The following is a 12,912-nucleotide window of genomic DNA, read 5'->3' as shown; positions in this document are numbered from 1 at the left end:
CCTATGGGCGCAGATGCCCATAGCGACTGTCCTAGCCACTGTTTCAAAAAACATTGTAGGTGGACCTCACCTTGTGTTTCCCAGCTTCGAGACTCTGCTGTACAATGCTGGAGAATGTTTCTTGCTGCTCTTGTGGCAGTCGTTCTGCTAAATCTTGAACCTGTTTCCACAGGTTTCAGTTGTACTGGGTCATGTATAACTGGTAGGAAGCAATATAGGTGATGAGCACAGCATCCTGAAAACCCTTCCTACCCAAAGCATCTAGCTCCCTATGTTCCCGCCTCAGAGGGGCAGAGGCCTGGCTTTTTTGAGAGTGGACTTTGCTACCACAGACTGGCGAGGGAGATGACGTCTGTCATAACCCAAGGCCTGCTGTACCAGGTAGGTAGCATCTGCCTTCCTATTCACTAGAGCAATGGATATTGGGTGTTCCCACATCCAAAGGAGACGATCCTTAAAGATGTCATGAATGGGAACAGTCACTAACTCCTTAGGAGCATCGAGAAATAGGAGGACCTCCAACGTTTTGTCCTGCATCCTCCTCTGCGAGAAGCTGGAAGGGGATAGAGTCTGCCCTGGTCCTGACAAAACCCACAAAAGAGGTCCTCCGGAGGAGATAGTCGCCTTTCCTCCAGTGGTGAAAGCTCCGACAGGGGGTTGTCAGATCTCAGAGGAAGACTCTGAAGAATCATCCCCTAACGGATTGTAAGGACCTTCTTCCTCGCTGAGGCCGTCACAGAACCTATGCAGGTGAGGCCTATATAAATCCCTGGCCCTGGGCTCCGATGGTCTCGAGGGAACCAAAGGAATTGACTGTCCCAGCAGCAACTGGGGTACCGGAGGCTGCGGGAGGCTGGAGAGTCCTGGCAAAGGCTTGGGGATCTGAGGCCTTGGAAGTATGGTGCCGGACGCATCTTCCTTTTCTGAGGACCCAATGATTGGGGATCAGGAGGGTGCCAAGTAGAACTTCCAGATGCTTGAGCAGGGGCGCCAAGATTGATGGCATACGCACCAGCACTGGTATGGGGGCTGGTGGCGGGGCGGCTCAACGCTCCAGAGGACTCTAAGCACAGCACTCTGAGGTCCAACGCCTCCTGAAAGTCTGGTAAGGACAGGACTGAGGGAGGGGGACAAGGTATCACCAATGCATCCTTGGGACCCCCCGAGGGGGCATGGTGCCCGGCACAGATATTGGTGGGGGAACGCCTAGGACTCTTGGGTCTATAGGATGATGGGACCTCCATACCATGGGGGTCGCTTCGGTGGCAGTAAGGCAGTTGCCAGTACTGCATTGGAATTGGAGCCGTGTGCAGATGCTTCCAGGATCTCCCACGGTGCTTAGCCCAGTCTTTCCCTGGCACTGAGGAGGCTGAGGATCCCAACATTCTAGAAAGTGGCTGGTCACTGTCTCCTTGGACCCTGGATGATGCCACCAGGGTGTACAGAGGGGTAGCGTATCATCTGATCACACAGCCGACACCCTTGGACATCATGCAGAGGACGCAAACCTTATGCAGATCCATGATGGACATGGTCCATGGGCACTGGAGGACCTGACAAAAGCCGGACGCCATGAAAAATAGCCGGTACACGTGCTCAATGACTGGCGGCCAACGAAAAGTGGGATGCTGTGAATAGACTACGAAGGTGGTAGAAAAAGTTTTACCTACTGTGCCAAGGAGATACACCAACTGGAGAAGGGAGACTACCTTGGAACGGGAGAAAAAAATGCTATTTTAAAACAAGAGAAGATGAAGCAGAGCTCCAAAAAAATGAGAGGCAACTGCACAGCAAAAAAATACTGAAGGGGGACCTCGCTGGATGCGCGGATAGTGGCATGCTCAGTGTGCCAGTCAAAGCTTCTAGAAACTTTGACAAACGTTTTCCATGCCGGGCTCCATCTGCTGTCACTCATGAGGACTACCATCCTGCTTGTCCTAGAAGAATGGTTTTGACCACCCCACCATTAGTAGGGCAGACAGCTCGGTCATAATCACTTCCTGATGAGAGAACAGACCCCACAATGGACACGGGGGAGAGTCCACAGGAACATCCCTGAGGTTCAGCCGGTACCCTCGTAAATAAAGGCGAGAACCCACTGATCCAACTTAATGCTGGGCCAGAGGTCCACAAATAGGCAAAGCTGATCTGGAGGTCAAGGGAACGGCTCTTAGGGAAGATAAGGCCATTGCAGAAAGACTAAATCAATTCTTTGTTTCGTGTTTACTAATGAGGATGTTGGGGAGATACCAGTTCCGGAGATGGTTTTCAAGGGTGATGAGTCGGATGAACTGAACCAAATCACTGTGAACCTGGAAGATGGAGTAGGACAGATTGACAAACTAAAGAGTAGCAAATCACCTGGTCTGGATGGTATGCATCCTAGTGTACTGAAGGAACTCAAATGAAATTTCTGATCTATTAGTTAAAATTTGTATCCTATCATTAAAGTCAGCCATTGTACCTGAAGACTGGCCAATGTAACCTCAATATTTAAAAAGGACTCCAGAGGCGATCTGGGAAACTATAGATAAATGAGCATGATTTCAGTGCCGGGAAAAATAGTGGAAACTATTCTGAAGATCAAAAATCATAGAGCATATAGAAAGACATGGTTTAATGGAACACAGTCAAACATGGATTTACCCAAAGGAAGTCTTGCCTAACAAATCTGCTTCATTTTTTTTGAAAGGGTTAATAAACATGTGGATAAAGATGGATTTTCAGAAGGTGTTTGACAAAGTCCGTCATGAAAGGCTTCTAAGAAAACTAAAAAAAGTCATGGGATAGGAAGCAATGTCCTTTCGTGGATTACAAACTGGTTAAAAGACAGGAAACAGAATAGGATTAAATGGTCAATTTTCTCAGTGGAAAAGGGTAAACAGTGGAGTGCCTCAGGGATCTGTACTTGGACCGGTGCTTTTCAATATATTTATAAATGATCTGGAAAGGAAGTCGAGTGAGGGATTCAAATCTGCAGATGATACAAAATTATTCAGAGTAATTTAATCACAAGTGGATTGTGAGACATTACAGGAGGACCTTGCAAGACTGGAAAATTGGGCATCCAAATGGCTTGCTAAAGTTACACGATGTTACGTTCCATATTAGGAGCTACCACCCAGGAAAAAGATCTAGGCATCATAGTGGATAATACTTTGAAATCGTCGGCTCAGTGTGCTGCAGCAGTCAAAATTATTAGGAAGGGAATGACTAATAAAACGGAAAATGTCATAATGCCTCTGTATCGCTCCATGGAGAGACCGCACCTTGAATACTGTTTACAATTCTGGTCACTGCATCTCAGAAAAGATATAGTTGCGATGGAGAAGGTACAGAGAAGGGCAACCAAAATGATAAAGGGGATGAAACAGCTCCCTTACGAGGAAAGGCTGAAGAGGTTAGAGCTGTTCAGCTTGGAGAAGAGACGGCTGAGGTGGGATATGATAGAGGTCTTTAAAATTATAGAAACATAACATATAGAAATGACAGCAGAAGACCAATAGGCCAATCCAGTCTGCCCAGCAAGCTTTCACACTTATCTTTACTCAGACCACTGAGTTCAGGGCCCTTATTGGTAGCTTTTTGATTCTAATTTCCTTCCACTCCCGCCATTGATGCAGAGAGCAGTGTTGGAGCTGTATCAAAGTGAAGTATAAGGCTTAATGTTTGAGGATAGTAACCGTCGTATCGAGCGAGTTACCCTGATGTTTGTATACTCATACTGCTCGGATCAATGCCTTGTTAGATTTTGGCTGGATGTAAATCCTATTTCTTCATTCCCCCCTGCTGTTGAAGCAGAGATTTATGCTGGATATGCATTGAAAGTGAAGTATCAGGCTTATTTGGTTTGGGGTAGTAACTGCCGCAACAAGCAAGCTACTCCCAACGCTTATTTGTTTACCCAGACTGTGCTTCCTTGTTGGTTGCTGCCTGAATGAAATCCTCTTTTCCACATTTCCTCTTGCCGTTGAAGCATAGAGCAATGTTGGAGTCTCATTAACTGTGTGAATGTTTATTGAATAAGGGTATTAATCACCAGGTAGTAGCTGTCATTCCTGCAAGCCACCCCCATACCTCTTCTCTTCATTCCCATCCTCCAGGCTTTATGGATCCACAGTGTTTCTCCCACACCCCTTTGAAATCCTTCATAGTTTTGGTCTTCACCACATTCCAGGCATCCACCACCCTCTCCATGAAGAAATACTTCCTGATATTGGTTCTGAGTCTTCCTCCCTGGAGTTTTAAATCGTGACCCCTGGCTCTGCTGACTCCCCCCCCCCCCCAAAAACAGAAAAGGTTTGTCGTTGAGAGGTTTTGAACGACTAGATGCGAATCGGTTATTTACACTTTCGGATAACAGAAGTACTAGGGGTTACTCCATGATATTAGCAAGTAGCTAATTTAAGACTAATTGGAGAAAATTCTCTCACTCAATGCACAATTAAGCTCTGGAATTTGTTGCCGGAGGATGAGGTTAGTGTAGTTAGTGTAGCTGGGTTTAAAAAAGGTTTGGATAAGTTCTTGGAGAAGTCCATTAACTATTATTAATCAAGTTGACTTCGAGAATGGCCTCAAATATTACTGGCATCAGTATCATGGGATCTTCTTGGTGTTTGGGTACTTGCCAGGTTCTTGTGGCCTGGTTTGGCCTCTGTTGGAAACAAGATGCTGGGCTTGATGGATCCTTGGTCTGACCCAGCATGGCAATTTCTTATGTTCTAATGATGTGGGGAATATACACCCTCCCTCTTGTGGGAAGATTTAAAAGCGGTTATTAGAGAGAGTGGTTGATTTTGCAGGCAGCTTTCCTGAAGAGGGAACAAACCAAAAAACAGAGGCAGTTGAAAGCTGAGATACTGAAATTGGAAATGATTCATAAGAGAACAGTAGATAAATCTAGTTACAAGCAATTACAATGAGCCAGGAATGAATTACAGGAGATATCGATAGATTGGCCTTCCACCTGAATCAGGTGAAACAAGAATACTTCAAATGGGGAAACAAAGCTAGTAGGTTATTAGCTAGGTGTTTAAAAAAGCATATAGAACAGCAAATAACTAAAGATCAAAGCTGAGGACGGTCATATGCTGATATCTCCTAAGGAAATAAGACAGAGGTTTATGGACTTTTATGCAAAATTGTATATGGCAGATTCTCATACTGTCCCAAGTCAGACGGTTATATGAGACTTTTCCAACCCCTCACACAAAACATTTCTTCAATATCGAGTAAAGGGATTTCCACTTGGCGTGTAGGTTTATTGAACAGTATCAAACAATAAAAAATACCTTATAAGTTACAATAATTTGGCATAACAGCGACATGAAGTTTCACAGTGAGTGAACCGTCTGGTTCCCTTTTGATTATTTTTGACTACATAACACTGTGTAAGTGGCATTGATAATTTTGCCAAGTCAAATGGAGACAAAATGGCTCCAGCAGCTTTAGCTTAACCCAATGGCATGGGAAAAGGTAAATGGTATATATTCAGATCCCATACAAATTCAACGACAGGTATGCCCACTATCCCCCCTATTGTATGTTCTGTTTTTGGAGCCACTGGCAATGCAAATTAGGTAGTCAGCCGGGACAGCGGGGGTTTGAGTGGGGGAAGAGAAGTATAAAATTTCTTTTCGCAGACGATATCTTATTCACTTTGACAAATCCTGAGACATCTATGGACAAAGCGATTGGGGCACTAGAGGCCTTTAGTCAGGTATCTGGATTAAAGTTAAACCTCGATAAATCTGAAGTGCTTAATCTTACAGTTTGAGAGGAACAGCTACTGTATTGAAAAGAACATTTCCCTTCAAATGGGCCAAGAGTAGTATTAAATATTTGGAGATATGGATCAGCAATCATTATAATGGATTTATTTGATTTAAATTATAAACCTCTGTGGCAGGCAATTAAAAGGGACCTTGATACTTGGTCTCTTTACAATTTGTCATAGTTTGGGCGAATAACTTTGGTCAAAACCAGTATGATGTGTAAACTGCTATCGGTATATAAAAATGTTAAAATGTTAAATAAAATGAATAGTCTCCCTAGATTGAACTATTTTTTTCAATCACTCCCCAATCCTATTTCTTCTTCTATTTTTAAGTGTTGGCAACGACGCATATTTGCCTTCATTTGTAAGCGCAAACCTCCTAGGATAGCGAGGTCAGTGATGTACCAACAAACTCCAGGGTGGGCTGGAGATACCTAACCTCAGATGGTATTTTGTAGTTGCTCAGCTGCGAGCAATCATGGACTGGCATAGGAAAAGAAAACATAAAAGTTGGGTTCAAGTGGAGCAAGCACTAGTTGGACATATGGACTATGGTCTGGCAACAGAACACCTTGAAGCAGGCAGTGAGCATGCATCCAACCACTAAGCATACTTTGCTACTGTGGAATTGATGGAAGGTCTACTTCGTAGGCAGTCAATATTTGTTTAATACGGCAATTAATCATAACATTAGATTCCTTCCTGGGCTCTCAGCAAAAGTTTAAATTTTGGATAGTAAAAGGGATAATAAAAGTTTTGATAAACTTTGGGGGCTTCAGAGGCCTCTGTCCTTTTTGGAACTACAATAGAAATAAAATACATCCCCCTCCCATAGATTATATTATTATTTATTATTTTTTTTTATTATACCGAGTTTCATGATATGAATCACATCAACCCGGTTTACAATTAACAATGTGAATAACTGCAGAGAGTAACATGGTGGTTGCAGAAAAGGTAGATGAGGATTTAAGAATGGGTAAAACGCAATTTGAACATTAGTGCAAACTTGTTGAAACCATGGGTGGTACGATCTCTTAACCTCTATGGGTTCCTTAGCAATGCTTTACGATCCCAGGCTTCATATGTAGCGGCCTGGGAAAAAGATCTGGGGAAGCATTTGATGAATGAGGAGTGGGATTTAATATATCTAAATATTAAACTGAGTTCAGTCTCAGCGACCCTGACTGAAAATAGCTGTAAGATATTAATGAGATGGCACCTCATGCCAGTCCAAATGAATAAGCTATACCCCAGTAAAGGAGATCTATGCTGGACACAATGTGGGGGAAGGGGTACCTTTTTCATATATGGTGAGAGTGCCCCAGAATAGCTCAATTTTGGGCGGCAGTAATCACTTTTATAGATAAGGTAATAGAACAGAACTTGCCTTTGACCCCCGTACATGTTTTATTGAATCTACCCCTCGATATATCTGTACATGATTGGTCTATGGTTCATCAAATTATATTATCCGCTCATTGTGAACTTGCCCTGTACTGGAAATCAAACAATATCCCAACCATGATAAATGTTATTGCTGGTTTATATAGAAAACATGTCTTCTCAAGTCTAACAGCGGCTAAGAATCATCAGCTTTTTAAATTTTACAAGGTTTGGGACCCATTTATTAAATGGAAAATTTGGAACGCCTAGAGTATATAACGTTATATAGTTCGTGATTTTCGCTCATGCCTATATTGTATTTGTTTAGAGTATTATCAGAATATATAGGAATGTGCAAAATATATTAGGTCCTAATAGTTGTAATCAGTATATTGTCTTATGGGCTGGGAGGGGCAATATTGTTGGTATTTATCTTTCGCATAACATCTCAAATATGTAAAGACTGAGAGTTGTGATTGAGGATGTAATTGTTTTGAACGATTCTCAAAATAAAAATGCAATTTACAAAAAAATGAAAAGGATGAGTTAAAAGCAGAGTTCCACTACCATGAGGCAATTGCTTCATGGGAAAAAAAACCCAAAAACTGAAGAGGGCCCCAGTGTGGATGCACGGATAGTGGCATGCTCAGTGTGCCAGTCAAAGTTCTAGAAACACTGAGAAACGTTTTCCATGCCGGGCTCCATCTGATGATGTCACTCATCTGTGAAGACTACCATCCTGCTTGTCCTAGGAGAATACTTAGGTGTCAAGGCATGTCCTGTAGCCAAGTCACAAGCATTCCGAATCCAGTGAGGATGTCATCAGATGCATTTGGTGAAGCTCTATTGCCAAATTATCATGTGTACTAATCATGGCTAAATACTCATATGCCAAGCAATAACAAGGGCAAGCAGTCCAACCAAAAATAATTAATGAAAAATTCAACAAGGAAGGACAACAAAATTATGTCCTTTATAACTTCAAATATGTTTTTATTGTAAGTTATAAAGGACATTAATAATGTTGTTGTCCTTCCTTGTTGGATTCTTCATTAAATACTCATTAAGACTTCATATGCCTTGCACTTGATGTGAAAATAATCTGACCCCAGACAGTACTTTGAAACAGATTATTGCTATGTGAATTTATCTATGCATGGCAATCTGTCTTTACATTTATAAGTTCCTCACTTGTTTGACATTTAAACTATAAAAAAAAAAAAAAAAAAAAAGAAGAGGAAAGTTGCCCTGTACCTTGTTCACCGGTATGCAAATTGAGCTCTGCCACTCTCTCTCCCTGGACTCTTCAGCTCTGCCTCACTCACCCTCTGTATTATCTAATCCACTGTCTACCACCACAAATGGAAATTAAGCTCTGCCCCTCTCTCTGGCTGTACTCTCCAACCCTGTCAGTCCGTCCGTCCGTCCCCCCCCCCCCCTCTCTGAATTGTCCAATCCCCTCTCTATTACCATACAGAACACCAGAGCTAAGCCTACACTATAATATCACACCTCACTTATGCACTTCCTATACGTCACAGTAATTCCCCATCCTTAGATAGGCTTTTACTACTATTATCCAACAAAATAAAAACTCAAAAACTTACGTTCAAAGTCTTGAATTAAGAGAATGAAAGATAAAAAAGAAGGAACTCATGCCAGTGTAGATCAAGCAAAATGAGATAAATTGATGCATGTTGACACACAAGTCTAAACCTGCAAATGCAACATTTCAAATGGATACTAAGTCTGCTAGTAGTACATAAGCCACTAAGGTATGAATTCCTTTTTTTTTTTTTTAAATCACAAAATCAATGGATTGCATTGCATACTTATGTGTAAAATCTGATTAGATGTTGATGATCCCTACATTAGAAATGAAGTCTGAAGTTGAGATTCTATTTGGAATTATTTAATCAACACTGCAAGTACTATTTTACATCTTGACTTTATTTGCCAGAGTAGTTTTATCTAGATATCCTTTTTTAAAATTTGTCAGACATTTGAAATGCTGAAATACACTATATATTTTTTATTTATTTATTTTTATTTATTTATTTATTTAATTTTATATACCGGCAACCGTTTGCACATCGTGCCGGTTTACAGATAACTTAAAACAAGGATATATATAGGCAAAGCCTTTACAAGGAACATTGTGTAACCTAGAAAATAGTAACAGATCAATAACTAAATAAATAGGGGAGGGAGGGGAGGGGGTGGTCGAGACAAAGGGGGGGGCAAGGGGGGGGGTGAAGACGGAAACGTGAGGAGAAAATATGTACAGGGAAACAATGAACAAGTGGTATGTACATAGGTTGTGTGCAATATTTGAAAATGCGCAAGGGCAACAGTGAAAGGGGTAAGAAGATATGTACGGTGCTAATAAGAGATAAATTATTGTGTGCATGATAAGTGGGGGGGGTTTGTGGTTGTCTTGAGGGGATGGGTGTAGGTCCTGTGGTGGGGGTGTTAGTACTAGTACTAGATGGAGGTTGGGTTAAGGTGTTTATAGGTGGTGAAGGTGATTGGGGGTATGCTTGGAGGAAGAGCCAGGTTTTGAGTTTCTTTTTAAAGGTGGGTGTGGAGGTTTCGGTGCGAAGGTCAAGTGGCATGGAGTTCCACAGGGAAGGGCCTGCAAGGGAAAGGGCCCTATTGGTGGTGGAGATGAGTCTTGTGGATTTTATAGATGGGGGGATAAGAGTTCCACGAAGGGAGGAGCGGGTAGGTCTTGTGGAGGTACGAGGGAGGAAGGGTGGGCTTAACCAGTTGTAGTGTTGATTAGTAATACTTTTGTGGATGAGGGTAAGAGTCTTGTATAGGATGCGTGAATGGATGGGCAGCCAATGGAGATTGATGAGGGTGGGGGTAATGTGGTCTTTCTTCTTGACATTAGAGAGGATGCGTGCAGTAGCGTTTTGAAGGAGTTGGAGAGGTCTGAGGTGGGTGGCAGGGAGTCCAAGTAAGAGTGCGTTACAGTAATCGATTTTTGAAAAAATTAGTGATTGGAGTACTGTGCGGAAGTCATGGAAGTAGAGGAGGGGTTTGAGTTTTTTGAGGGTTTGGAGTTTGAAATAGCAACTGCTAACGATAGATTTGATATATGGTTTGAAGGTTAGTTGGTTGTCAAGTATAACACCCAAGTTTCTTGTGTCGGAGATAAAGTTAGGAGTCTGAAGCGTGGAGGGACAGGGTATGGGTGCATGTTTGGAGGAGATGAGGAGGAGTTCAGTTTTCTGAGGGTTGAGGGCTAAGTGCATGTCGGTGAGAAGTTGGTTAATGGAAGTGAGAATGGTGTCCCATCTATGTAGAGCAGTGAGTACAGTATCTGTGAAAGGAATGAGTATTTGCACATCATCTGCATAGATGAAGTGTGTAATACCAAGGTTAGAAAGGAGGTTTGTGAGGGGGAGCATGTAAATGTTGAATAGCGTGGAAGAGAGGGAGGATCCTTGGGGGACGCCACAGTCGAGATTAACAGGGGGGGATGTGAAATTATCAATGAGGACTGTGTAGGTGCGGTTTATATATTGAATATATAAAATGAAGAGCATAAATAGCATGGGGAGCATAAATAGCATGGGGAGAAGGAGTGGCATAGTGGTTCGAGTAATGAGCTGGAAAGGAGACCTGATTTCAAGTTCTGCTTTTGCCATTGTCACTCGCTTTGACTAAGTCACTTTATCTCCCATTACCTCAGGTACCAACTTATATTAAAGCTCTCTAAAGCAGAGATTCGCTGTACATGCATGTATGGAAATTTGGTAATAGTACCCAGTTCTAGAAAACCATAAAAATGCCAAATTAAATAAAAGAAAAATTTCAGTGACTTACTGGCAAAGGAAACAGCTTCCCATTTACTTTTATACACAGACTGTTAGGATAGTTATCCTCTTGAGGACAGCTAGTCTCTGCTAGACACAACCTATTTCCAAAGAGAAGTTTCATTCTTAAAAAATATTTCACATGTTTATAAAGACAGCATTTGGATTCAAATGATTTAGCGACAAAAACTATTTAATGGAAAACTTCACCTTAGTTGTACTTGGACTGTATAATCTCTTCTGCCTCCAGGCAAAAAATCCCTGTAGGTACAGAAAATTAAAATAGTGAGACCATCTTCAGTGGCCTATAATAAAAGCTCTTGAATTGTTAATGGATTGAATATAAAAACCAACATAGATATTAGCGGCTTGAGCCATATTTTGCGGTATTAACCCTTGCATCAATTTCTGCTATTACAAAAAAAAAAATCATTTGATCATAATGAGATCCCACACAGCAGAGTTGCTTACCTGTAACAGGTGTTCTCCTAGGACAGCAGGATGTTAGTCCTCACAAATGGGTGACATCAGATGGATCCCAGCACGAAAAACCTGTCAAAGTTTCTAGAACTTAGACTAGGCACACTGAGCATGCCCAGCATGCCACTATCCACATATCCATGTGGGCTCCTTCTTCAGTCTTGTAATATAGAATTACAAAAAAAAAACCAAAACAAAACTGAACAGAAAATCCAACTCCGCGGGGTGGTGGGAGGATTTCCTGAGGACTACCATCCTGCTGTCTTAAGAGAACCCAATACAGGTAAGCAACTTTGCTTTCTCCTAGGACAAGCAGGATGGTAGTCTTCACATATGGGTGAATCCCTAGCTACAGGCTACTCCCGAAAACAGGACCAACTGCATCAAACCAGATGCCAATGGGCACAACACTGGTGCAGTTGGTAACAGAAGGAGGAAGCCTGAACATGAACAATGGGCTTGAGGCAGAAAGTTGGGTTTCACAGTGGAAAGATTCTGGAGGACAGACTGGCCAAATTTGCTGTCGTGCCGGCCTTCCCTGTCCAGACAGTAGTGCAAGGCAAAACTGTAGAGGGAACTCCATGTCTCATCCTTGCAGATCTCATTCACAGGGACTGCTCGCAAGTGGGCCACTGAAGCTGCCATGGCTAACAGAATGAGCCCTGACATGGCCCCAAGTTATAGTCCAGCCTGTGCATAGCAGAAAGAAATACAATTTGCTGGCCAGGTGGATAGTCTGCTTGCCAAAGGCAACTCCCAGAAGAGTATTGTTAAAGAGATGAAGAGTTGCATGGACTGTGTGGCCTGCTGTCCGCTCCAGGTCAAAGGCTAAGGCTCTCTTGCAATCCATACTGTGTAGAGTCCGATTATCCTGGTGCGAATGTGGCTTGGGAAAATAGGTGGGACGGATGATGGATTGATTTAGATGGAATAGAGTGACCACCTTCGGCAAGAACTTAAAAGTGTGTATGCAGAACTACCCTATCATGAAAGAACTTCATATAAGTTGGGCACAACACCAAAGTTTGAAATTCACAGACTCTACGCGCAGAGGTGACCACAACCAAGATGATGACCTTCCAGGACAGATACTTCAGATCACAGGAGCACAGAGGCTCAAACGGAGCCTTCATAAGCTGGGCCAAAACCATGTTGAAGTACACCTTGATAGGCTACATCGAGATGGGTGTAGCATCCACCCCTCAGTGGTAGGTCCCAATAGCACAGAGATGGACTCTGACGGAGTTGGTCTTCAGGTCAGCCTCAGAGAGGTGCAGAAGGTAATCAAGAAGCTTTGAGGTGGAGCAGGAGAATGGATCCAAGCCATAGTGCTCACACTAAATGGAGAACCTTTTCCACTTCAGGCCATAAGACTTCCTGGATGCCACCAGAATCCGAGACACATCATCAGATAGATCTAGGAGCTTAACATCACCCTCTCAACAT

At 42.6% G+C, this 12,912-nt stretch overlaps 1 protein-coding gene across 8 annotated transcripts in view; it reads right to left on the bottom strand.

Moving 5' to 3' along the window:
- PIAS2 (protein inhibitor of activated STAT 2) overlaps positions 1-12,912 on the bottom strand; it is a 150,705-nt gene that overhangs the window by 117,164 nt on the left and 20,629 nt on the right. For all 8 annotated transcript variants that reach the window (XM_029580543.1, XM_029580564.1, XM_029580524.1 and 5 more), the window contains exons 4-5: positions 11,197-11,247; positions 10,997-11,087 (exon numbers count right to left, since the gene is read on the bottom strand). In XM_029580543.1, coding sequence (XP_029436403.1) covers positions 10,997-11,087; positions 11,197-11,247 — 142 coding nt within the window. The remainder of the gene's footprint in view (positions 1-10,996; positions 11,088-11,196; positions 11,248-12,912) is intronic.

Source organism: Rhinatrema bivittatum, chromosome 1 (assembly GCF_901001135.1).
Source record: "Rhinatrema bivittatum chromosome 1, aRhiBiv1.1, whole genome shotgun sequence".
Taxonomy (NCBI): Eukaryota; Metazoa; Chordata; class Amphibia; order Gymnophiona; family Rhinatrematidae; genus Rhinatrema; species Rhinatrema bivittatum.
The sequence above is the reverse complement of the archived record's forward strand: the minus strand, read 5'-3'. Positions and strand labels throughout refer to the sequence as shown.